This window comes from Aegilops tauschii, chromosome 6 (assembly GCF_002575655.3).
Source record: "Aegilops tauschii subsp. strangulata cultivar AL8/78 chromosome 6, Aet v6.0, whole genome shotgun sequence".
Lineage (NCBI taxonomy): Eukaryota > Viridiplantae > Streptophyta > Magnoliopsida > Poales > Poaceae > Aegilops > Aegilops tauschii.
In genome coordinates this window covers 67,945,852-67,972,457 of record NC_053040.3, presented here as the reverse complement: position 1 = coordinate 67,972,457, position 26,606 = coordinate 67,945,852, and the positions used below count along the sequence as shown (strand labels likewise).

General features: G+C 44.9%; 3 protein-coding genes across 3 annotated transcripts; 2 read left to right on the top strand and 1 right to left on the bottom strand.

The window, feature by feature from the left end:
• Positions 1 to 397: 397 nt before the first annotated feature.
• On the top strand, positions 398 to 2,794 carry LOC109766728 (probable pyridoxal 5'-phosphate synthase subunit PDX2). The gene is made up of 7 exons (XM_020325510.4): positions 398 to 695; positions 775 to 902; positions 1,532 to 1,619; positions 1,721 to 1,794; positions 1,929 to 2,120; positions 2,308 to 2,405; positions 2,509 to 2,794. Exons 1-7 carry the CDS (start codon positions 638 to 640, stop codon positions 2,639 to 2,641), a joined length of 771 nt encoding a protein of 256 aa, XP_020181099.1. The 5' UTR covers positions 398 to 637; the 3' UTR covers positions 2,642 to 2,794.
• Positions 2,795 to 3,692: 898 nt separating this feature from the next.
• LOC109766727 (protein TRI1) lies at positions 3,693 to 5,957 on the top strand. The gene is made up of 2 exons (XM_020325509.4): positions 3,693 to 4,171; positions 5,531 to 5,957. Exons 1-2 carry the CDS (start codon positions 3,863 to 3,865, stop codon positions 5,654 to 5,656), a joined length of 435 nt encoding a protein of 144 aa, XP_020181098.1. The 5' UTR covers positions 3,693 to 3,862; the 3' UTR covers positions 5,657 to 5,957.
• A 768-nt stretch (positions 5,958 to 6,725) lies between these two features.
• LOC109766725 (uncharacterized) lies at positions 6,726 to 10,143 on the bottom strand. Its single transcript, XM_020325508.3, has 7 exons — positions 9,814 to 10,143; positions 9,537 to 9,712; positions 9,383 to 9,438; positions 8,907 to 9,021; positions 8,130 to 8,252; positions 7,278 to 7,452; positions 6,726 to 7,191 (listed from the first exon to the last, which is right to left on the bottom strand). The coding sequence occupies exons 1-7, from the start codon at positions 10,078 to 10,080 to the stop codon at positions 7,006 to 7,008; spliced, it is 1,098 nt and encodes a 365-aa protein (XP_020181097.2). The 5' UTR covers positions 10,081 to 10,143; the 3' UTR covers positions 6,726 to 7,005.
• Between the last annotated feature and the right edge of the window lie 16,463 nt (positions 10,144 to 26,606).

Below are 26,606 nucleotides of genomic sequence, written 5' to 3'. Positions count from 1 at the left end.
AAGATATCGGTTCACCACACGCTAATTCCCGCAACGTGCACCATAACTAAAGCAAAAGAGATATTCCTCTTATCCATATTATTTGTCACTCAAATGGATGTATCTAGCCTATGGATAAGAGGGAGTTCATAGTTTCTGAGGAACAAACTGACAACAAGTTGATGGGTTATTTTGTAGGATAACCACTTTTTTATCACCCGCAAAAGAAACCACTTTTTCAAGGTTGAAAATAACAAATTTATTTATTTCTCTTATTTATTTTTTGAGAAGGAATTTATTTCTCTTATAGGGAAGGGAAAAAGTGCGTGCCACTAGGCCTGGTGGGCTGACGGTGTCACAGCCGCCAATGGAGCCCGGCCCCTACCCTGTAAGCACGGACGGCCAGGACCATCTCACCGACGATCGGACGGCCACTGTCACTCGACTCCCGCTCCCCCAGTAGCGCCGTCTCCGTCCGTCCGTCCGTCACCCACTCACCGTGTGTGGCGGCCGCCGCCCACGGCGACGTGCGCCTCCTTCCTCCCCTCCCTCCCCACTCCCGTGACGTCACCGCCACCCTCCGCCCCATTCCCACCCACCTACCGAAAGCCGCACCACACGTCCCGAGGCAGACGGCGAGGCGGGAGAGGGAGCGGCCATGGCGGCGGTGGTCGGCGTCCTCGCGCTGCAGGGCTCCTACAACGAGCACATGGCCGGTGCGCGCGCGTTCCTCCTTCTTTCCTTCTCGCCTTGCCTGCGCGCGTGTCGTGTTACTGATTTCGGGTCTGGGTGCAGCGCTGAGGAGGATCGGGGCCAAGGGGGTGGAGGTGCGGAAGGCGGAGCAGCTGCTGGGCATCGACTCGCTCATCATCCCCGGCGGCGAGAGCACCACCATGGCCAAGCTCGCCAACTTCCACAACCTCGTACGCTCTCCGTTCCTCACATGCTTCATAATCGCAGTCTATGTGTATGTGTATGTGTTGATGGAGGTTCTGCGAAATATCTCTGAATCTATGCATGTACTGTTTATGGTTCACTGGAGATGGGAAATTGGATTCAAATGATAAGGCTCTCTCTTTGTTAGATTCTGCCGTAGCCGAAGAATGACTCAAGTGGGTTAGCACGCTGCACTAGTAATTGCCTGCGCAATTAGTATATTCATCGCTGGCGTTTAATCGAACAACTTGCTTTTGATCAGATTTGAGAAACACTGTCTTATCCTTATTGATGCACACTTCCCCCCTGTTTGTAAGGAAAACCAAAGAGAGGTTGTTTTAGTGCTTCATTGCATTGATCAAAAGGAAAAGAGAACTGCATCAAAGTCAAATTTCAGTTAGTCCTCTATGTGTAGTGGTGCTGGCTGTCGAATAGAGAATTGCGAAAAATGGCAGTCATTCGAAATGGCAGTAATTTTTGACATTTCCTCTACATGGTCATGGCATTGTAGCCTGTAGCTTCAGCAGAACAGCTTGTGACAGATTTACTCAATTGTTTCCTGTTTATTTACTTACACTGTAAAATGCTCAAACATTTCAACCCATCTTCTTTGCAGTTTCCTGCACTTCGAGAGTTTGTCGGCACAGGAAAACCCGTATGGGGAACCTGTGCTGGGCTCATCTTCCTTGCAGACAAGGCAGTAGGTATGTGGAATTCTGGACCACCTACCAGTAACTTCTTACGAGTTTCTCTCTATGAGATTAATTGATGGGACATCATGTCTGATAAGCAATATAACTCGCAGGACAGAAAACAGGAGGCCAGGAGCTTGTTGGTGGACTAGATTGTACTGTCCACCGTAACTTTTTTGGTAGCCAGGTAAATTTGAGGTCCACGTTGTTTATTTGATGTCTAAATTAGTTGGTAATATCATTTGATCTTCGAAAGTTCATCAGATAAATGTGGAAGAATGTGAACACCATGTCTGATTGCAGACTACATTTCTCTTGCAGCTTCAAAGCTTCGAAACAGAACTATCAGTGCCAATGCTTGCAGAGAAGGAAGGAGGGAGTAATACATGCCGTGGCGTATTTATACGAGCACCTGCTATCCTAGAAGTAGGCCAGGATGTTGAAGTATTAGCCGATTGCCCTGTTCCTGCTGGCAGACCCAGCATTACAATAACATCTGGCGAGGGTTTGGAGGTTTGCTTCTCTCTTTTTTTTTGCTCTCATGAGTTTGATCATAATATCCATCTTCTGCTGCCAGTTATCATATTCTGCTCATATTTGAAAAGATTAGAGTTGTAGGGTCCAATGTAGATGGACTCAATAGGATTTATCGATCTAATCAAATAAGCACAGGAACTGATGGGCAAATCAAATCTTGCAGGACCAAGTGTACTCTAAAGATCGGGTGATTGTTGCAGTACGGCAAGGGAACATCCTTGCCACCGCATTCCACCCAGAGCTAACATCAGACTCTAGATGGTAAGCATTCTTCATCCGTGTGACTTTATGTTATTTACTTCACCGCTCAGTGGCCAAGCTTCTAACACTGAAGACACATTGCTTGTGCTGTGCTCCTCCCCAGGCATCGCGTTTTCTTGGACATGGACAAAGAATCTCAAGCAAAGGCCTTGGCTGCGCTATCGCTCTCTGCATCTTCAAACGATGCAGATGTTGGGTCGAAGAATAAGGCTCCTGATCTACCCATTTTCGAGTAGAGCTAGGAAACCCGAAATTTGATTGTCGGGTTGGTGACAGGAAAGGTCCAAAGAATATTTCTGGCGTCAAAGCTGTGCCAATCAAAATAATGGCCATTGTGCTCCAAACACTATGATATTGCTATGAGAAGGAGGCTGACTAGTTGCATTGGATCTGTGTGTCACTAGTACTTTTTTTCTAAAAGGGGCGCTTTATTACTTAAAAGATTTAAGCATTACACTCGGCCTTTGCATAACTGAGATGCACACAACCAACGTCACTGTAGTACTACATATCTAGTGAATGCCTGAATGGTTATGTATATTTCTCATGGTTTTCATGTCAGCTTGATGAAAAAATTCTTCTAGTGTGATGGTAGATAATGCCGTTTTGGTTCATATTTACTGCTGAGTATCTTCGATATTACTCCCTCTGTAAAGTAATATAAGACCTTTTAGATCACGAGTACTATGCATTTGTCGCATTGGTGAAGACAATTGGAGAAAGCATTCTTCTCTTGTGCCATTATCTTGTCGGCGAAGGTTGTGATTGCCATTGCGGTGAATTGTAGTAATCTCTTTATCTTGCCAGTATTTGTATAGCTATTTTCATTTGTTTGTTTCGTGCCCATTTTTCTAGAACAAATTATAAAATAAATTGAGAACCACAAAATTCGACAACGACCGAAGTAGAGCTCCAAAAGAGTGCACAATGGCTGAAAGAGAACTTCGAATTTTTTGTACTACATATTTCTTTGCGGTGGATTTTTTAAACATCATAAATATACTTTTTTTAAATGAACATGATAAATATACTTTTCTTACAACGAACATTATAGATATACTTTTTAAAAGTTGAACATTATAAATATACTTTTTTTGCGGGGTAACATTATAAATCTACTTTGAAATATGAATCAGCAGTAGGACACTGGGAGGGCGAACAGACCGTCACGATTAACCCAGGAAAGAAACGCGAATTTGCCGTAAAATGCACGAAGAGTCCAAGACACTTGGCAAAGGCGAGATATGCGGATCCATCTTTATTACGAAAAGTCGTGAGGACCGCAACGCAAAAGGGACAGGTCTCCTCCTTCCCCACGGCCAAGTAGCTCCAAATACAAAATGGGCTCCAGGCCTTCCCCCAAACCCTAAACCTCGCAAAACCCTCCGCCCCCCGCTCCCCACTCCCTCGCCGTACACCACCGCCGAAGAGAGCGCGGAGAGACCCACCCCACGGCGATGTCGACGGCGGCGGCTACGGTGTTCCGCGGGTGCCGGGCCCTCATGTCCCCGGCGGCGGCGGCGGCAAAGGGGGGCAAGAAGACCGCATCGGCGGCGGCGGCGGCGGCGAAGGGGGGCAAGAAGCCCGCGCCGGCGGCCGCGAAGCCCAAGGCGGCCAAGAAGCCGGTGGATCCGAACAATCTCCGCGGGATCATGCGGCCGGTGCCGGTCTCGGACGCCCTGCGCAAGTTCGGCGGCGCCGCTCACATCTCCCGCTCCGGCGTACTCAAGATCGTCTGGGACTACATCAAGGCCAACGACCTCCAGGTAGTACCCGTGGGCGGAGCCCTAGCTGTTCGTTGATCCTATTTGTGCGGCCTCACCTGTATTGCTGTGTGTTCAGTCGGGTGGGGATTTTAAAGAAGTGAACATCATTTTGGTCGATTTGGTTATAGATTGTTTCGACTTACCAGCCAGTAGCGGTTGTATTGCCTGGGTTGTATTAGGGTGGGGATCCCCAATGGTGGCTTTGGGTGTAGTTTCTTTGAGCTGTTCATCAGGGATTTACTGCTGTATTGTTGTCTTTGGATATAACAGTAATTGGCACATTAAGTTTGTTAGAAGTTTCATCCAAGTGAGTCTAAATATGAGTTCCATTCAACCCTGATAATTTGTGGGTTCTGCTTAGGATAAAATACCTGTCATTTGTTTGTGTTGCAAGATTATTGTAGGGGGAACCCCTGTAGTTCATTCCTCATTTTCCCGTCTTAGATAGATAGTGTATTAATCTCACTGGGTAGAGTGACTAACTAGCATTTTAATTATGTGCTGAGGTTGTTGCGCTGTACATCTAGTACCAATGAGCAGACCACTTGGTGTTCAAATTTTCCTCATGTCAATCTTGGTTCTTTCTGGAGATGTGTTGCTTGGTGTCTATCGAGCACATCATCAACAATACTTGTTAAACACTGGTGTTAGGCCCTAATCTTTCTGTTCACTATTGTCCTCTCTGGTGAGGCAAGAATTTCTGTGTGTTTGGAGGAATTTATGTATAATTGAGAGTTGTTTGATACTTTGATAAAATGTCTGTATTGTTGATTGCACCTTCTTAATTCCCATGGTTAAACCTATATGATCTAGTTTGCTGTATCAAAATTAGTTAATAGTTTCAATTGAAGTCCAGTCTGCACTTGCAAATTTGTAAACCATAGCGTTGTAATTTGTATTAGATATGTTCTATTGACTCCTTTTAGCCAAGTTATACTGATGTTGCATAATCTATTGGCTAATTAGATAACAAGTACAATTGACCGTTTTACTAGCTTGCCATCTGTCTCCAGGAATTTATGTATAATTGACAGTTGTTTGATAAATGTATGGTTTTGTTGATTGCACCTTTTTAATTGCATCGTTGAACCTATATGATGTATAGTTTTCTTTATGAGAAACAGTTAATGGTTTTCGTTTGAAATCTACTCTGCAGTCTCCACTGGCAACTTGCGAATTCATAAAGATGAGGTTGTAATTTGTATATTAGATATGCTATTTCGAGTGCTTTTACTAGCTAGCTCAATCATTACTGATGTTGCACAATCTATGGACTGATTAGGTAAAAATTGAATCGACTGTTTTACTAGTTTGCCATCTGTGATCCTGTAATACAAACTCCCTCTACATGATTTGCAGAACCCACTGAACAAGAGGGAGATCATCTGCGACGAGAAGCTCAAAACCATCTTTCCAGGGAGGGACACGGTTCATATGATGGAGGTCACCAAGCTCTTGTCCCCTCATTTCGTGAAGAGTATCTAAGGCTGTCGAGTTGGGGGCCAACGCTGGTGCTTTCTGCCCAGGGCCAGCGTTGGAATGGAAGGCTTCTTTTGCGATCCCTGTCCAAGTCAAGGTTCTACTAGGTAGTTAAGTTAATACGGAGTTCAGACTTCAGACTTTGTTTGCCATTTAAGGGTTGGGGGCTCGGTGATGCATGTAAGAAGGATTCCTCGTGTTTTGTGGTTCTCTCGTGCCATCCTGCGAGGGCACACCCACATGCACATGCATGTTGACGTGGTTCGGTGTTTTTAGTCTGTTAATTCCACTTTGCCCTTGTCATGTATATCATGCTTCTCTCTTGGTTGCAGTGGATGGTGAATTTGTGATAAGCAGGTTGTGGTAAAATGTGTGCCGGTGGCATTAGTTCAGCTTGGTTTGCTGCAAGCATCATGGATGGTTACTTGCATGCATATTATACATTGTTTTGCTTTCCTATCATATACTCCCTCCGTCCGGAAATACTTGTCGAAGAAATGGATAAAAATGAACGTATCTAGAACTAAGATATGTCTAGATACATCCATTCCTCTGACAAGTATTTCTGGACGGAGGGAGTATTATGTCTTGGCCAGCCGACCTCTCATTGTTTTTCTTTTACCTGCCACATGACGGTAAATCTCTTTGAGAAGATGTTTGTAGCTCACACTGCATGCAATTTCATACAATAATGAATGGGACTGAACATTGAGCAATGTTGTACTCCCTCCGTTTCTAAATATGAACCTTTTTAGAGATTTCAATACAAACTACATACGGATATATACAGACATATTTTAGAGTGCAGATTCACTCATTTGGCTCTGCATGTAGGGCCTGTTTGGAATCTCTCCGATCTCAAACTCCGCTCCGTGCTCTGAGGAAAAGTGAAGCTCAGTTTAAGCCACTCCATCGAATTGTGCTACCGCTCCCTCCGCTCTGGGAGCTGCAGTTATGGAGCGGAGGGGATCCGAACAGGTCTGTAGTCTCTTATTTGAATCTTTATAGACTTATATTTAGGAACGGAGGGAGTACATTGTAACAATTTGGCAAAAAGGAACGGAAAACACCAGTCTAAACTTTGTGCAGACACAGGCTGCATCTTTTTTTCTTTTTCTTTTTTTGAGAATTGGGAATTCATATAGATAGATTAGCAAGGTTACACTCTTGCTGTGAGTACATGGTACAAGGAACGCCGGCGCCTGAGACATCTAGACGCACTCTGGAAAGGTATGAGAACAGAGTACAGCTGCATCTTCTGTACATGATTTACTGTATATGTTGCTATGCCGTGCTATTTATACTAGTGAAAAGGGGCATGACAAACTTCTGGAATTGGTAAAGCTTCTGTAGCATTAGCTGAGGAGATGGTGCACCCATTGCTCTAGGATTGCTGGTGAGCCGTACCAGGGCCTCTCTTCATCATCAGAACCTACAGGAGAATGGTAAATGCCGTCGAAGCTTATATTCAGTGCGCCCTCCAGGTGCGCTGACACTTCGGGGACGACCCCATCTCCCCAGACGTCAGCGCGGCCGCAAACCTAGTATGGGATTTAGGGTATTGTTTCTGTTAGGAAAATAAATGTGGAATATTCCACAGCACGGCATTGCTTGGGGCGGCACTCACCTGTTTGTAGCCTTGTCCCACGAAACGGGCCCGGAAGGTGGGGCCTGTCGGAGCGGTTTTGTTGTCGGCACTGGCCATGACTGCTTCAGCTACTTCTGATGGGGCGTCCACGGCGACAAGCTCATCTGTGGTAGTAGCCAGGGAGTTTCTAGTTAAAGGAGCACCCTGAATGTACCTGTCAAGAAGGGAGACTATAAAATTGGCGTTCACTCGTCCATATAGCAAAAATTGTTCCATCAAGAATCCAAAATAAGAGAAAGTGTGTGTTCAACAAGACTACATATTCAGGTAGAATGTTATAGTAATTTTTGCCAACCCAGGATGATAACCTGCACCATTTATGTTCAAGTCTGGCAAGAGCAACATCAACGGTATTACAACATATTTTCAACGCCCAGAAAATAAGTCATTAAATATTTGATGTTGTGGCCCTTTGACCTTTGTGTTGCAAAATTTGTACTCCCTCCGTCCCAAAACAAGTGCCGCTGATACATCACATCCACAATGAATGGTTCCAGCACAGGGGCGGATCCAATGGGGGTTCCATGGGTGCCATGCCATGGCACCCCCTGCGAAAATGCAAAGTATATTTACTATATACACCCTCTGTTCCTAAATATAAGACATTTTGGCAGTTCAAAACAGAGGTAGTAATAATTAGGCTAATTTGTGTGTACTATCAGTATTTAAATACGTGAGTATTGAGCTTGGCACCCCCTGTCGTTCTATTCTAGATCCACCACTGTCTCAGCAGTCTTGGTTAGAAGATGAAATGTAACGCATAAGCCTCAATTCTATGATATGATTAACATATAATCAATTAATCAGAACCTGAACTATAATGTAAGGTACCTTCCAGCAATGCACACATATCGTAGTTCTGGTGTGTAAACTGCAGGAGCACAATTCTTCTCGACGTAGTTCAGTAGTCCTCTAGTTTGGTCAATTACGCCAGAAACACCTTTGGGAGGAGGCCTGGGAATTAGAGGAAAAAGAAAAGAAATTCAGATAAAAGAAAAGTATGTTCCGGGTTTCATTGACACTACATTGTTCTCAAAATTCCACCTGCTATCAAGTTAAAAATGGTAAAGCTTGTGGGAATAAACATGTACATGTAAAAATACATAATATTTGGGAGATTTTTACATGTAAGGGCTTGTTTTGGATGGTTACATATTAAGCTCAATCCCTTTGGTGGATAGAAAATTGAAGTAAACTATTTGCACATCCAAAGGGAACAGGGTAATATTTCCCACCTACCCAAGCAAGGCCTAATCATATCCTCTAAACATAAAAGTACTGAAATCCACACACAAGTCTGGAGCATATTGTGAAGGTAACAGGTATATCTACATTGTTGTAAGCTGGGACAACATAAACTTGCATGTTCTAGGAGAAAAACAGAAGGGGAATGTAACAATAGGTGCCAAATCTAATTTCCTCCATTTCATAATTCATGCCTGTGATGTAAAGAGGCCCATAAATTTCTGCAAGAACTTGTGAAACTAAAGAATACAAGCCACCAAGCTTACCTTACTCCCGAGTGCGAGTTAGAACCAAAAAAAAAAAGACGGTACCACCGGACTACTTATCCATGTGTTTAAACAATGATCATTTAGAAAACCGTACAGGTGGGGAGTGCCAAGCGTGAGCAGCAAACTTATGTCAGAAGTCCCGAATTCCTCCATGTACACGCGTGCAAGCCAGCCTCCAGCTGAATGCCCTATCAATGATAGCTTCCCATCTGCAAGCACCAAACAGTTCAGAGTCAGGATGAATGCCCTCACTTTCAGAACATCGATCATTTTATTTCATGGTTTTCTGCACATTTTTCTGCCTGCAATACCATGGACAATTGAGAATACAGCCCACAATCTGAATCAGTCACAAGGCTGAAATTAGCAGCAACGGAATGGGATTCAAATTGGAAGAAACAATCGAACTTTAGATGGTGAACTGGATGCAAGAATTTCTTTTTCATGGCAACTGAAACCAAGCACAAGTTGCTCAATGGCACAGAAGTAGTAAAACTGCTAGAGCTTCAATCGCGGGGCACTCGTCAGTGTTCGAAATTGCGAAATTGCACCATGATTTGGGAGACGAACCTGGAGAGCACAGCTCCCTGGCCTCGGACACCGCTTCCTCCACTCGTTTCAGGTACCTGCAGTGCAGTGCAGGCAGGGTGTTCGGTGAAACGACCGCCTCAAGTCACAAAATCAATCGCGTACGCATGCGGAGGCTAGGGTGGCTGCATTTTACCAGTCGAGGACGGGGCGCGGGCGGAGGGTGCCCCGCCAGTAGCTGGGGTCGGCGAGCCCGGCGGCGTTGCGGAGCCAGTCGGGGCGCGACACCCGCGCGACGACGGACGGCACGCCGTGGCCGTCCCGCAGCGCCGCGGCCAGCCGCGCGTAGTCGCCCGTGTTGTTCCCGAGCCCCTGCGCGCCACTACGACAGACCGCCGCGCGTCACACACAGACAACCGGAAAGGAAAAGGAGCCGCGAGACGACGAGGGGAGAGGGAGGGGCGGTGATTAACTGGGAGGATGACGGCCGGGCGGCGCGGCGAGGCGACGGGGGCGTCGGAGGGCGCGGCGCGGAGCCGCGCTGGCGGGAGGAGGGAGAGCATGGCGCGCTGCGGTGGACGGTGGACGGTGGTGGGTGCCTCGCCGTGGCGCGGCGTGCGCCTCTGGAAGGAAAACTCTATCCGCCGCGGCGGTGTGTGCGCGCGCGCGCGTGCGTACGTGTACACTAGCGACTTCACTGAGCAGAGCATAAGCCCAGGCCAGTTCAGACGGCAGCCCATTATGTTGGGCCGTGACCCCTGTGACGCTGTTCAAAAAAGCAGGCGGAGCGAATCCGAAAAGATTGCCTTAGTTCGGATTGTTCTCTGTAACTCGGGAACATAAAGTTGAAATCGCTAGTAATCGTGAATCCGTGGTGAATATGTACCCGGGCCCTGTACACACCGCCCGTCACACCCTGAGAATTGGTTTCGTCCGAAGCATCGGACCAAGAAGCAGAATCTACAACTTTGAGATACGTATTTACAGACTATAAAAGATAGATACAATGTTGTTACCCACCATGCATGCAAATCTTAGTTCTATGGACTACTAGTACCAGGAACGTCATCTACTACTGCGAAACTCCTCGGGGACGCTTTTCTAACTGGTTTAGCCTCTAGAGTGGGGAGGAAGAACACCATCTAGACCAGGATAACTTACTAATTCAATTGACAAAGCGTCATATTTGCTAGATTTCTAGTCGTTAGCTCTTAGTGAAGACGAATTGCTGTCATCTGCGGGCGACCCTCATTATTGAATTTATCCGCCTTCGATGCAACCAAATTCACTATTGACTCACGAGTTTATGCATGCTTCATTCCTATATCGGCATGTATTATCCCTTTTGTCATTTCCAACTACATTATTGTGAGCATTCGGAACCCGTTCCTATGCGGTCATCAAATTGGCTGGCTTTGGACCCTCGATCGCAGCAATGAACTCAGCGTCCCACTTAACTTACTTTTGGTACTTTTGAATCTTGTCCCATCCCATAGCTTCACAAGTGAATCTACCTATGGATCCATAAAGTTGATCATTACTTTTCAAATTCTTATTTCATGTGTCCACCATAGCGCTTATCTATCTCCTGGTCTGATTCATCGCTAGTGTTGGGTAGCCGGGCCCACTAGAATTCAAGTGCTTCTTATCGATTCAATACGCCCTTAATGTAGGGTAACGCAGCAGAAAACAAAAAAATTCCAACCTACGCACCAGCCCAGGACCACTATGGAGACTGCATACATGGTTTGATCTTTTTCGTTACCGACTCGTAGCGCAGCGGGAAGTAGAGTCGATGACGATCGGCGGTGCAGATCCCCGCAGCTAGGATTTACAACCTCCCAACTGCGAGGATGTATACCCTCATCTGCTACTCAGACAGCCCTCCGGGAGGCGGTCGAATAGCCCCACCCGGACGGTGTCGTGGACAGCCCATCGGGAGGACCTTCGAAACTCGAACAGTCAATCGGACAGCCCTTCGGGAGGACCTTCGAAACTCGGACGGTCACACGGACAGCCCTTCGGGAGGCACTCACGAACTAAGGCCGAAACTACGATCTCTCTACAGAGTTGCACACCTACGGTGTCATCTATCCGGCAGGGCTTCGCCGTCCAGAACTAGTTCTTGCCGGAACCCAGACAGCCTTTCGGCTCTACGAAACTATTTCGCGGGGAGGGAGAGAGAAGCCAGATCATTGTGGCACTTGTATGTGAGAAGGGATGAGTGTGGAGGGCTGCCCCTCCACCTCTATTTATAGGAAATCCCAAGGCGTAGTGTAGTTTCACACAAAAACCCAAAATGCACATGAATGAAGTCCTTCCACAAGGACCTAGGAGTGAAACCAATGAACAAGAGGGTCCCCAAGGGGGGATACCCCATGTGGCCGGCCACACCCCCATGAGGGGCCCAAAAAATGGCTCCTATCCATCCATGTCATCCCCAAGATCTTTTGGAGCAAAGCCCCAAAAGGTGGCTTTCCATAAAGTAACCATAAAGCTGATTTTCACTATTCACGACGACATTTTTCAGCGTCTGATCGAACTGAAAATATTTATGTGGGCTAAGAACATTTCCAGTGCCCACTAAAATGATTTTCAACGCGTTCCGAAACAATTCCAGTTTTAGTGATTTTCATCTGCGAAACGCATCTGAAGTGGCTCCGGCAGCTTCGGAACATTTCTGGTTTTTATCTCAGAAAATTCCAAAAAGCTTCCAGAATTATTCTGGCATCCTCCAAGAATTATCAGGCATGTGCCGAAACCAATTTGACTTAATGGTGTATCCCGAAACAACTTTTCGGTATCATCGAAACTTATCCGATGACCTCTCTCTGCGGTACGATTCCGCTGTCCGAAACTTTTCGGTGTCCGAAACTTTTTCGGTGATTTTCTCTCAGACTCCCTGTCTAGTATTCAGCAGATAGATGACCCTTAAGCGTGTGACCCTATAGGTTCGGTGAAGTATAGACATGACCCGGAACCCCTTCCGATCAATGATCAACATCGGAGCCGTGGACACCCATATTGACCCCTATACCCACACGAATAAATATTCGAGTGAGCCTCCAGTTGCCGTGTGCTATTCCTGTTGCTTCGCGATATGTTACAAATACCCGAGGTGAGACATGTTGGCATTCCCGTGGATCAACAACTTGTCCACTATGCTAGTTACCTCGTTACCGGTTTTGTTCTCTTTTCTCGTTTTGTGTTCCGGCATCCCCGTGATCAAATCACAAAGTGTCTGGCCAGATGATGATGGACACCGTAACACCGAGAGGGCCCAGGTACATCTCTCCATCGTCGGAGGAGCAAATCCTAATCTCGAGCTATCAAGTTACTTAACATACTTTCCCATGAACCCGTAAGCCGCCGTAATAGCCATCCAGTTACGGATGACGTTTAACAAACCCCAAAGTTCATGAAGCAAGCATGAAGAAACTCGATACTCTCATGGTCTAAGGAATTATGCAAACATTAACTATCTCTGTGTTATAAACCATTAACTTGTGACGAATGTATCTCATACCATAACATCAATCCGGGCGATTCAACACAAATGTTCTCTTAACATTGTGCCCTCAAAGTTGCTGGCATTGACATGCCCATGATCAGGAAAACAGAACCATCATGCAACACTTGAGCTAGTCTTAGAGGCCAGACTAAGAATACTTCTTTCCGTTTATTATTCCACACGTGCATATGAGTCTTCCTCCGAGCCTCGTGGATATTGCAGACTCGAGAATCATTGCAGTTATAGCATGGAACATAAACATAATATGAACTCGGAGATAAATAATATCATTTATTATTGCCTCTAGGGCATATCTCCCACAGACTCCCACTTGCACTAGAGTCAATAATCTAGTTAATGTTAATGCACTTTACACCTATGGCATACTGGTGTAAAAAATGCTTCGCATGTGGTATAGCCTGATGTCCATCGGATCTGACAACTTCAGCTCCATGTGTATCTCTGCATATCCTCACATTTTCATGCTTTCACAAAATTCATATTTTGTGTGGACTTGGCTTTGTATATATGTGAATCATTGGTCGAAACCTGATTCCTCAGACTGAGTTATGGAGCAACTATCTGCAATAGTGTCCCATTGACCAAAGCCTTCTTGGAACCATACTAAGTTCATGAATGAACTATATGATTCAACATCTTTGTCTTTGTCGCTTCTAAAGCGGCCACATACTTCGCCTCTGTTATAGAATTCGCCACAGTAACTTGTTTGGAACAATTTCCAACTAACGTGCCACCATATTGTGTATTACACAAAACCCTTAACTTAAATCGAAAATTGCATGGAGAAAAGATGAAGATTATATCGATGTAACATTTTACAATGAACTCTTCATGATCTCCGCTTGCGAGAAAACATATCATCAATACTTACTCTAGTACTCAATGACATCTTTCACTGTTGTCCCATGATCAGTACTTTGATCACAATAGTATCCATACTCGCAACACCTTAGGAGTATCGGACGTATCTGGTTGTTTTACATACCATGGAATACATGATTAATCCAAACACAAAAGTGTGTGGAATCTGCATCATGTATTTTGCTCATCAGTGTTTTGGGACACCGAGTCTTGCAAAAAACTCTTCCATGTGCCTCCGGCAAGAATCACTCCCTGGCGTTTTTAAATGCTAAAAGGTTTTAGCACCTTGTCAATATGTATTCATTGCTTAGCCCTATTAGGTAAATCTATCTCCATAGATCATTATGCCTAATATTGAGGCTATTTAGCCTAAGCACTTCATCAAAAACTATTTTCAAATGAAGTCCTAATTCGTGTCAAGAAATTTATTTCCATTTAACAATGTGTCAAGCACACAAGGTTTTTAGAAATATTATTACGCTCCCACTTACTTTCTTGAATTACAAGCATCTTCGTTACCCATTGATGAAGTCAAACCCCTTTGACCATTTCATCAAAGTACGAAGATTCCAACTCCATTTTGCTCTCTTCTGTCCATCGCTGGAACTCCGAAGTTTGCACCCTTACTAGCATCCTCTGGATAGACAAAATGCCTTGGACTGTAACACATGCAAGTCCTTGGTTTCATTTCCATCAGATGGAAATCCTATTGTCATCCATGTTTCATATCTCATGATTGAAATATGTATTAATTGCTAGTTCAACCCGAACCGACTTTAAGCATCGCTACGATGAAAACAACCTCATCGTAGTCAACTCTTGAACTTGTTATTTCAACAAGTCGAGCTTTATGGATAAAACATTTTTATCCGTATCAGTTTTAAGTTCCATAAATATTCGTTAGACTCTTAAGTCTTCCGAAAGGTGTATCAAGGTCTTAATCTTGAATCACTTATATGGAAACTAACTCGGGTTGTATTGGCATTTAGCCAATTCCGGAGTCAGGGCCCATCAACGCTTCCTTGTGTATCGTAGGTATAATGTTGTCTAACAACAATATCTCGTTTGCGCACCTGAGAGGTTTGCACGAGCCTTGCCTACGTGGTTCAGCTACAAGTTCGACCGAAGTTCATACATTTTATTGTAGAGACTTCCGTATCAGTCGCAGTAGGAAACTCTGGAATTACTTCCAAGGTCTCTTTCCTTTGATCTGATGACGAAGATACTGTTTATATCGTCGAGTTGCACTATTCTCCCACTCATCTTTTTGAAAGAACCATTCTCTTTAAAAGCACACCGTTTCGCGGCAAAACTATTTGCCTCGGTATAGTGAGGGAGGAATACCCAACATTTTGGTATAACCTACAAAGTAGCACTTGTCTGATTTGGAATAGGTTTGTAACCTTTTACACAAGCCCCATATTCCAAATGTTAAGAAAAGATATAACATGGTTGGGCGTACCATACCATGGCTTCATTTCAACAGACCCGATGTAGCTCTTTTCAGTGTAAAAGCTGCAGTCTCTGAAGCATCACTTTAAAAGGGATAATGGCAAATTTATTTATGTCTTATTTGACCTTACCATGTCATAAATGGTTAGATTACATCTCCACAGACTTTTCACTTGCAGTGGTGTTCCAGGAGGTGCAAGTTATGAAAACCCTTTCACAACTCATCAGACATTCGCTAAACATGTAACTCAAATATTCCTTTGTGCAATCAAATTGCAGAAACATAATTTTCTTGTTACAATAACTTCTACTTCATTTTTGAAAACCTTTCGAATGATTTCAAAAGATCCAGTCTTACGTCTCATCAAGTAAATATCCATATATCTACTTGAGTCATTTCTCAAGATAAATAAATCCACCACTAACAACACTTATCGGATTACACACATCAAATGTATGATCACTAATAAGTTTGTTGTTCGTTCCTTATGGCCTGTGAACGGTATTTTAGTCACTTCACTTTTTGGAGGAAAGTTGCAAGTGTCAGATGATTCAAAACCAAAAAGACTTCAAAATCCATCATAATGGAATTTTCCATGCGGGTTTCTCCAATGTGACCAAATGTAGTGCCACACTTGTGTGGTATTCTTTTAGTCTTGCGACATTTAGCGTCAGTGTTATGGATGTATCATATTACCATCAATATTCATAACATACATCCCATCTTGGATGGAAGCATGGCCCTTCATGTTATTCATAATACTTAACAACAATTGTTTTTTTATGAACAACTCTTTTGCAACAAACATTGTGCAATGGGCTAGAGTGTATGAAACTCTAAAATGAATTATGAAAGTAAACCCGGAGGTATTGTATTATTATCAATATTCATAACATACATCTCATTCATAATGAAAGTATGGCCCTTGTGTTATTCATAACATCGAACATAAAAAGTTCTCTTATGAACAACCTTCTTGCAAGATACCTTATGCAATGGGCTAGAGTTTGTAAAACTCTAAATGAATTATGAAAATAAATACAGATGGCAATACACCGATGGAAGGTATAGTAACATTTACTATGTTCCCTATGTATACCTTAACCTCATCTCTGGCTAGTCTTTTTAGGCCATAGTAGCTCTTACATTGATTCGTAATAGAATGCAATCGAGCGGGTATCTTTGTGATTAACTCACAATACCCAAGAATTAGTGATTAACATGTTTAACCATAATTCCCAAGAACTATATCTTTGACCAGCCTACTATACATCAAAAACTTGTATGACATTCATACATGAGCTGGATATTCCAGTCATCTTTCTTTCTGCCTTTATACTTCTAACAGTTTAACTTTTAGTATTTCTCCTACTCACAAAAGAAGCACCCAACTTAAGAGTGGCGTTAGCCCCGGACTTCCTAGGCGTGTAAGTCATACTAACACCCTTTGGACACTTCCTTTCTCTTTAAGTTGTTGTTTTATTCACCTTTCATTATATGACAGGCGTTCTTTTGGATCCGTCTCCCAACAGTCAAATGCATAGTAAACACTTTTACTAATACTTGCAAACAAACATTCCTTTGTTTGTGTCTGAAAATAATTTTCAGTTCCATGAATATCATATAACTATCCCAACTTTCGAAGTTTGGGTTTCATGAAAGCAAACATATTCCACTTGACCGTAACAGAATTCTAGCTTTTGGATCGAAGGACGAGAGTCACATGATCCATAGCATTAGCGGGAGGATACGGAAAGCATGCGATAGGACAAAGTCCTTCTCGGCACTTTTGAGGACAATCCTCATATTACGTTACCAATCGTAAAGTTTTAACCAAATATTTAACAACTATTCAATTTTAACAGGGAAAGTGGAATCGCGAGCCATTATTCTACAACTATTTTGCAAGAAACACTTAGACATTGTTCATAATTAATTGCACTGACAATTAAACATGTTAATTCAACAGTGCGCTCTCACTCAAATCAATATCTCTCATAATTGATTTAGAGTGATTCAAGATCCATATTGTTGGAAATATGCCCTAGAGGCAATAATAAAATGGTTATTATTATATTTCCTTGTTCATGATAATTGTCTATTGTTCATGCTATAATTGTGTTATCCGGAAATCGTAATACATGTGTGAATACATAGACCACAACATGTCCCTAGTGAGCCTCTAGTTGACTAGCTCGTTGATCAACTGATAGTCATGGTTTCCTGACTATGGACATTGGATGTCATTGATAACGGGATCACATCATTAGGAGAATGATGTGATGGACAAGACCCAATCCTAAGCATAGCGCAAAGATCGTGTAGTTCGTTTGCTAGAGCTTTTCCAATGTCAAGTATCTTTTCCTTAGACCATGAGATCGTGTAACTCCCGGATGCCGTAGGAGTGCTTTGGGTGTACCAAACGTCACAACGTAACTGGGTGACTATAAAGGTACACTATAGGTATCTCTGAAAGTGTATTGGGTTGACACAGATCGAGACTGGGATTTGTCACTCCATATGACGGAGAGGTATCTCTGGGCCCACTCGGTAATGCATCATCATAATGAGCTCAATGTGACTAAGGAGCTAGCCACGGGATCATGCATTACGGTACGAGTAAAGAGACTTGCCGGTAACGAGATTGAACAAGGTATTGGGATACCGACGATCGAATCTCGGGCAAGTAACATACCGATTGACAAAGGCAATTTATACGGGATTGATTGAATCCTCGACATCGTGGTTCATCCGATGAGATCATCGTGGAACATGTGGGAGCCAACATGGGTATCCAGATCCCGCTGTTGGTTATTGACCGGAGAGTCGTCTCGGTCATGTCTGCATGTCTCCCGAACCCGTAGGGTCTACACACTTAAGGTTCGGTGACGCTAGGGTTGTAGAGATATTAGTATGCGGAAACCCGAAAGTTGTTCGGAGTCCCGGATGAGATCCCGGACGTCACGAGGAGTTCTGGAATGGTCCGGAGGTGAAGAATTATATATAGGAAGTCCAGTTTCGGCCACCGGGAAAGTTTCGGGGGTTATCGGTATTGTACCGGGACCACCGGAAGGGTCCCGGGGGTCCACCGGGTGGGGCCACCTATCCCGGAGGGCCCCATGGGCTGAAGTGGGAAGGGAACCAGCCCCTGGTGGGCTGGTGCGCCCCCCCTTGGGCCTCCCCCTGCGCCTAGGGTTGGAAACCCTAGGGGTGGGGGCGCCCCCCACTTGGCTTGGGGGGGAAGCCACCCCTTGGCCGCCGCCCCCCTCCCTCAGATGGGATCTCCAGGGGGGCCGGCGCCCCCCAGGACCCCTATATATAGTGGGGGGGAGGGAGGGCAGCAGTACCCTAGCCCCTGGCGCCTCCCTCTCCCTCCCGTGACACCTCTCCCTCCCGTTTGCGCTTGGCGAAGCCCTGCCGGGATCCCCCGCTACTTCCACCACCACGCCGTCGTGCTGCTGGATCTCCATAAACCTCTCCTTACCCCTTGCTGGATCAAGAAGGAGGAGACGTCGCTGCTCCGTACGTGTGTTGAACGCGGAGGCGCCGTCCGTTCGGCGCTCGGTCATCGGTGATTTGGATCACGACGAGTACGACTCCATCAACCCCGTTCACTTGAACGCTTCCGCTCGCGATCTACAAGGGTATGTAGATGCACTCCTTCCCTCTCGTTGCTAGTAAACTCCATAGATGGATCTTGGTGATGCGTAGAAAATTTTAAAATTCTGCAACGATCTCCAACAGTGGCATCATGAGCCAGGCCTATGCGTAGTTTCTATGCACGAGTAGAACACAAAGCAGTTGTGGGCGTAGATGTTGTCAATTTTTCTTGCCACTACTAGTCTTATCTTGTTTCGGCGGCATTGTGGGATGAAGCGGCCCGGACCGACCTTACACGTACGCTTACGTGAGACAGGTTCCACCGACTGACATGCACTAGTTGCATAAGGTGGCTAGCGGGTGTCTGTCTCTCCCACTTTAGTCGAAACGGATTCGATGAAAAGGGTCCTTATGAAGGGTAAATAGAAATTGGCATATCATGTCTAACTTGTTTTTGTAGCATGTGCCTTGTGATGTGATATGGCCAAAAGGATGTGATGAATGAGATATATGTGATGTATGAGATTGATCATGTTCTTGTAATAGGAATCACGACTTGCATGTCGATGAGTATGACAACTGGCAGGAGCCATAGGAGTTGTCTTTATTTTTTGTATGACCTGCGTGTCATTGAATAACGCCATGTAAATTACTTTACTTTATTGCTAAACGCGTTAGCCATAGAAGTAGAAGTAATCGTTGGCGTGACAACTTCATGAAGACACGATGATGGAGATCATGGTGTCATGCCGGTGACGAAGATGATCATGGCGCCCCGAAGATGGAGATCAAAGGAGCAAAATGATATTGGCCATATCATGTCACTATTTGATTGCATGTGATGTTTATCATGTTTTACATCTTATTTGCTTAGAACGACGGTAGTAAGTAAGATGATCCCTTATAATAATTTCAAGAAAGTGTCCCCCCTAACTGTGCACCGTTGCGAAGGTTCGTTGTTTCGAAGCACCATGCGATGATCGGGTGTGATAGATTCTAATGTTCGCATACAACGGGTGTTGACGAGCCTAGCATGTACAGACATGGCCTCGGAACACATGCAATACACTTAGGTTGACTTGACGAGCCTAGCATGTACAGACATGGCCTCGGAACACGGAAGACCGAAAGGTCGAGCATGAGTCGTATAGAAGATACGATCAACATGAAGATGTTCACCGATGTTGACTAGTCCGTCTCACGTGATGATCGGACACGGCCTAGTTAACTCGGATCATGTTTCACTTAGATGACTAGAGGGATGTCTATCTGAGTGGGAGTTCATTAAATAATTTGATTAGATGAACTTAATTATCATGAACTTAGTCTAAAATCTTTACAATATGTCTTGTAGATCAAATGGCCCACGTTGCCCTCAACTTCAACGCGTTCCTAGAGAAAACCAAGCTGAAAGATGATGGCAGCAACTATACGGACTGGGTCCGGAACCTGAGGATCATCCTCATAGCTGCCAATAAAGATTATGTCCTAGAAGCACCGCTAGGTGAAGCACCCATCCCAGAGAACCAAGACGTTATGAACGCTTGGCAATCACGTGCTGATGATTACTCCCTCGTTCAGTGCGGCATGCTTTACAGCTTAGAACCGGGGCTCCAAAAGCGTTTTGAGAAACACGGAGCATATGAGATGTTCGAAGAGCTGAAAATGGTTTTCCAAGCTCATGCCCGGGTCGAGAGATATGAAGTCTCCGACAAGTTCTTCAGTTGTAAAATGGAGGAAAATAGTTCTGTCAGTGAGCACATACTCGAAATGTCTGGGTTACACAACCGCTTGTCTCAGCTGGGAGTTAATCTCCCGGATGACGCAGTCATTGACAGAATCCTTCAGTCGCTTCCACCGAGCTACAAGAGCTTTGTGATGAACTTCAATATGCAGGGGATGGAAAAGACCATTCCTGAGGTATATTCAATGCTGAAATCAGCGGAGGTGGAGATCAAAAAGGAACATCAAGTGTTGATGGTGAATAAAACCACTAAGTTCAAGAAAGGCAAGGGTAAAAAGAAATTCAAGAAGGACGGCAAGGGAGTTGCCGCGCCCGGTAAGCCAGTTGCTGGGAAGAAGCCAAAGAATGGACCCAAGCCTGAGACTAAGTGCTTTTATTGCAAGGGAAGTGGTCACTGGAAGCGGAACTGCCCCAAATACTTAGCGGACAAGAAGGCCGGCAACACTAAAGGTATATGTGATATACATGTAATTGATGTGTACCTTACCAGTACTCGTAGTAGCTCCTGGGTATTTGATACCGGTGCGGTTGCTCATATTTGTAACTCAAAACAAGAGCTGCGGAATAAGCGGAGACTGGCGAAGGACGAGGTGACGATGCGCGTCGGGAATGGTTCCAAGGTCGATGTGATCGCCGTCGGCACGCTACCTCTACATTTACCTACGGGATTAGTTTTAAACCTCAATAATTGTTATTTAGTGCCAGCTTTGAGCATGAACATTGTATCAGGATCTCGTTTAATGCGAGATGGCTACTCATTTAAATCCGAGATGGCTACTCATTTAAATCCGAGAATAATGGTTGTTCTATTTATATGAGAGATATGTTTTATGGTCATGCCCCGCTGGTCAATGGTTTATTCTTAATGAATCTCGAACGTGATGTTACACATATTCATAGTGTGAATACCAAAAGATGTAAAGTTGATAACGATAGTCCCACATACTTGTGGCACTGCCACCTTGGTCACATTGGTGTCAAGCGCATGAAGAAGCTCCATGCAGATGGACTTTTGGAGTCTCTTGATTACGATTCATTTGACACCTGCGAACTATGCCTCATGGGTAAGATGACCAAGACTCTGTTCTCCGGAACAATGGAGCGAGCAACCAACTTATTGGAAATCATACATACTGATGTGTGCGGTCCAATGAGTGTTGAGGCTCGCGGTGGCTATCGTTATGTTCTAACTCTCACTGATGACTTGAGTAGATATGGGTATGTTTACCTAATGAAACACAAGTCTGAAACCTTTGAAAAGTTCAAGGAATTTCAGAGTGAGGTTGAGAATCAACGTGACAGGAAAATAAAGTTCTTACGATCAGATCGTGGAGGAGAATATTTCAGTCACGAATTTGGCACACACTTAAGAAAATGTGGAATAGTTTCACAACTCACGCCGCCTGGAACACCTCAGCGAAATGGAGTGTCCGAACGTCGTAATTGCACTCTATTGGATATGGTGCGATCTATGATATCTCTTACCGATCTACCGCTCTCATTTTGGGGCTATGCCTTAGAGACTGCCGCATTCACTTTAAATAGGGCTCCGTCGAAATCCGTTGAGACGACACCGTATGAATTATGGTTTGGGAAGAAACCTAAGCTGTCGTTTCTAAAAGTTTGGGGATGCGATACTTATGTCAAGAAACTTCAACCTGAAAAGCTCGAACCCAAGTCGGAGAAATGCGTCTTCATAGGATACCCTAAGGAAACCATTGGGTATACCTTCTACCTCAGATCCGAAGGCAAAATCTACGTTGCCAAGAATGGGTCTTTTCTGGAGAAAGAGTTTCTCTCGAAAGAAATATGTGGGAGGAAAGTGGAACTTGATGAGGTGATAGTCACCCCTTCGAACCGGAAAGTAGCGCAGCGCGGGAAAATGTTCCTGTGGTGCCTACACCGACTGGGGAGGAAGTTAATGATGATGATCATGAAGCTTCGGATCAAGTTACTGCTGAACTTCGTAGGTCCACAAGGACACGTTCCGCACAAGAGTGGTACGGCAACCCTGTCCTGGAGATCATGTTGTTAGACAACGGTGAACCTTCGAACTATGAAGAAGCAATGGCGGGCCTAGATTCCGACAAATGGCTAGAAGCCATGAGATCCGAGATAGGATCCATGTATGAAAACGAAGTATGGACTTTGACTGACTTGCCCGATGATCGGCGAGCCATAGAAAACAAATGGATCTTTAAGAAGAAGACAGACGCGGATGGTAATGTGACCATCTATAAGGCTCGACTTGTCGCTAAGGGTTATCGACAAGTTCAAGGGGTTGACTACGATGAGACTTTCTCACCCGTAGCGAAGCTGAAGTCCGTCCGAATCATATTAGCAATTGCCGCATTCTATGATTATGAGATATGGCAAATGGACGTCAAAACGGCATTCCTTAACGACTTTCTTAAGGAAGAATTGTATATGATGCAGCCGGAAGGTTTTGTCGATCCTAAGAATGCTGACAAAGTATGCAAGCTCCAGCGCTCAATCTATGGGCTGGTGCAAGCATCTCGGAGTTGGAACATTCGCTTTGATGAGATGATCAAAGCGTTTGGGTTTACACAGACTTATGGAGAAGCCTTTGTTTACAAGAAAGTGAGTGGGAGCTTTGTAGCATTTCTCATATTATATGTGGATGACATACTATTGATGGGAAATGATATAGAATTCTTGGAACGTATAAAGGCCTATTTGAATAAGTGTTTTTCAATGAAGGACCTTGGAGAAGCTGCTTATATATTAGGCATCAAGATCTATATACGTACCTTGACAAGATATTGAAGAAGTTCAATATGGATCAGTCCAAGAAGGGGTTCTTGCCTGTATTGCAAGGTGTGCAATTGAGCACGGCTCAATGCCCGACCACGGCAGAAGATAGAGAAAAGATGAGTGTCATCCCCTATGCCTCGGCCATAGGGTCTATTATGTATGCCATGCTGTGTACCAGACCTGATGTAAACCTTGCCGTAAGTTTGGTAGGAAGGTACCAAAGTAATCCCGGCATGGAACACTGGACAGCGGTCAGGAATGTCCTGAAGTACCTGAAAAGGACTAAGGATATGTTTCTCGTATATGGAGGTGACGAAGAGCTCGTCGTAAAGGGTTACGTCGACGCTAGCTTCGACACAGATCTGGATGACTCTAAGTCACAAACCGGATACAGGTATATTTTGAATGGAGGGGCGGTAAGGTAGTGCAGTTACAAGCAAAGCGTCGTGGCGGGATCTACATGTGAAGCGGAGTACATGGCGGCCTCAGAGGCAGCGCAAGAAGCAATCTGGATGAAGGAGTTCATTACTGACCTAGGGGTGATTCCCAATGCGTCGGGCCCGATGACTCTCTTCTGTGACAACACTGGAGCTATTGCCCTTGCCAAGGAGCCCAGGTTTCACAGGAAGACCAGGCATATCAAGCGTCGCTTCAACTCCATTCGTGAAAGTGTTCAAAATGGAGACATAGATATTTGTAAAGTACATATGGACCTGAATGTAGCAGATCCGTTGACTAAACCTCTCCCTAGAGCAAAACATGATCAACACCAGAACTCTATGGGTGTTCGATTCATCACAATGTAACTAGATTATTGACTCTAGTGCAAGTGGGAGACTGTTGGAAATATGCCCTAGAGGCAATAATAAAATGGTTATTATTATATTTCCTTGTTCATGATAATTGTCTATTGTTCATGCTATAATTGTGTTATCCGGAAATCGTAATACATGTGTGAATACATAGACCACAACATGTCCCTAGTGAGCCTCTAGTTGACTAGCTCGTTGATCAACTGATAGTCATGGTTTCCTGACTATGGACATTGGATGTCATTGATAACGGGATCACATCATTAGGAGAATGATGTGATGGACAAGACCCAATCCTAAGCATAGCGCAAAGATCGTGTAGTTCGTTTGCTAGAGCTTTTCCAATGTCAAGTATCTTTTCCTTAGACCATGAGATCGTGTAACTCCCGGATGCCGTAGGAGTGCTTTGGGTGTACCAAACGTCACAACGTAACTGGGTGACTATAAAGGTACACTACATGTATCTCTGAAAGTGTCTGTTGGGTTGACACGGATCGAGACTGGGATTTGTCACTCCATATGACGGAGAGGTATCTCTGGGCCCACTCGGTAATGCATCATCATAATGAGCTCAATGTGACTAAGGAGTTAGCCACGGGATCATGCATTACGGTACGAGTAAAGAGACTTGCCGGTAACGAGATTGAACAAGGTATTGGGATACCGACGATCGAATCTCGGGCAAGTAACATACCGATTGACAAAGGGAATTTATACGGGATTGATTGAATCCTCGACATCGTGGTTCATCCGATGAGATCATCGTGGAACATGTGGGAGCCAACATGGGTATCCATATCCCGCTATTGGTTATTGACCGGAGAGTCATCTCGGTCATGTCTGCATGTCTCCCGAACCCGTAGGGTCTACACACTTAAGGTTCGGTGACGCTAGGGTTGTAGAGATATTAGTATGCGGAAACCCGAAAGTTGTTCGGAGTCCCGGATGAGATCCCGGACATCACGAGGAGTTCCGGAATGGTCCGGAGGTGAAGAATTATATATAGGAAGTTCAGTTTCGGCCACCGGGAAAGTTTTGGGGGTTATCGGTATTGTACCGGGACAACCGGAAGGGTCCCGGGGGTCCACCGGGTGGGGCCACCTATCCCGGAGGGCCCCATGGGCTGAAGTGGGAGGGTAAACAGCCCCTGGTGGGCTGGTGCGCCCCCCCCCCTTGGGCCTCCCCCCCACCCCTAGGGTTTCCAACCTAGGCGCTGCGCTATTATACCTGTAGTGTTTACCCTCCCACTTCAGCCCATGGGGCCCTCCGGGATAGGTGGCCCCACCCGGTGGACCCCCGGGACCCTTCCGGTGGTCCCGGTACAATACCGATAACCCCCGAAACTTTCCCGGTGGCCGAAACTGAACTTCCTATATATAATTCTTCACCTCCGGACCATTCCGGAACTCCTCGTGATGTCCGGGATCTCATCCGGGACTCCGAACAACTTTCGGGTTTCCGCATACTAATATCTCTACAACCCTAGCGTCACCGAACCTTAAGTGTGTAGACCCTACGGGTTCGGGAGACATGCAGACATGACCGAGATGACTCTCCGGTCAATAACCAATAGCGGGATCTGGATACCCATGTTGGCTCCCACATGTTCCACGATGATCTCATCGGATGAACCACGATGTCGAGGATTCAATCAATCCCGTATACAATTCCCTTTGTCAATCGGTATGTTACTTGCCCGAGATTCGATCGTCGGTATCCCAATACCTTGTTCAATCTCGTTACCGGCAAGTCTCTTTACTCGTACCGTAATGCATGATCCCGTGGCTAACTCCTTAGTCACATTGAGCTCATTATGATGATGCATTACCGAGTGGGCCCAGAGATACCTCTCCGTCATATGGAGTGACAAATCCCAGTCTCGATCCGTGTCAACCCAACAGACACTTTCAGAGATACCTGTAGTGTACCTTTATAGTCACCCAGTTACGTTGTGACGTTTGGTACACCCAAAGCACTCGTACGGCATCCGGGAGTTACACGATCTCATGGTCTAAGGAAAAGATACTTAACATTGGAAAAGCTCTAGCAAACGACCTACACGATCTTTCGGCTATGCTTAGGAGTGGGTCTTGTCCATCACATCATTCTCCTAATGATGTGATCCCGTGATCAATGACATCCAATGTCCATAGTCAGGAAACCATGACTATCTGTTGATCAACGAGCTAGTCAACTAGAGGCTTACTAGGGACACGTTGTGGTCTATGTATTCACACATGTATTACGATTTCCGGATAACACAATTATAGCATGAACAATAGACAATTATCATGAACAAGGAAATATAATAATATCCATTTTATTATTGCCTCTAGGGCATATTTCCACCAGTCTCCCACTTGCACTAGAGTCAATAATCTAGTTACATTGTGATGAATCGAACACCAATGGAGTTCTGGTGTTGATCATGTTTTGCTCTAGGGAGAGGTTTAGTCAACGGATCTGGTACATTCAGGTCCGTGTGTACT

Bases quoted from the DNA above. Each gene is read 5' to 3' on its own strand.
- LOC109766728 (XM_020325510.4), top strand. From the start codon at position 638: ATGGCGGCGGTGGTCGGCGTCCTCGCGCTGCAGGGCTCCTACAACGAG. The intron at 1,795-1,928 runs GTAAATTTGAGG...TTTCTCTTGCAG, and splicing joins GTAACTTTTTTGGTAGCCAG to CTTCAAAGCTTCGAAACAGA. The intron at 2,121-2,307 runs GTTTGCTTCTCT...CAAATCTTGCAG, and splicing joins CATCTGGCGAGGGTTTGGAG to GACCAAGTGTACTCTAAAGA.
- LOC109766725 (XM_020325508.3), bottom strand. From the start codon at position 10,080: ATGGGCTGCCGTCTGAACTGGCCTGGGCTTATGCTCTGCTCAGTGAAG. The intron at 9,439-9,536 runs GTAAAATGCAGC...ACTGCACTGCAG, and splicing joins CCGCGCCCCGTCCTCGACTG to GTACCTGAAACGAGTGGAGG. The intron at 9,022-9,382 runs GTTCGTCTCCCA...TGGTGCTTGCAG, and splicing joins CAGGGAGCTGTGCTCTCCAG to ATGGGAAGCTATCATTGATA.
- LOC109766727 (XM_020325509.4), top strand. From the start codon at position 3,863: ATGTCGACGGCGGCGGCTACGGTGTTCCGCGGGTGCCGGGCCCTCATG. The intron at 4,172-5,530 runs GTAGTACCCGTG...CATGATTTGCAG, and splicing joins TCAAGGCCAACGACCTCCAG to AACCCACTGAACAAGAGGGA.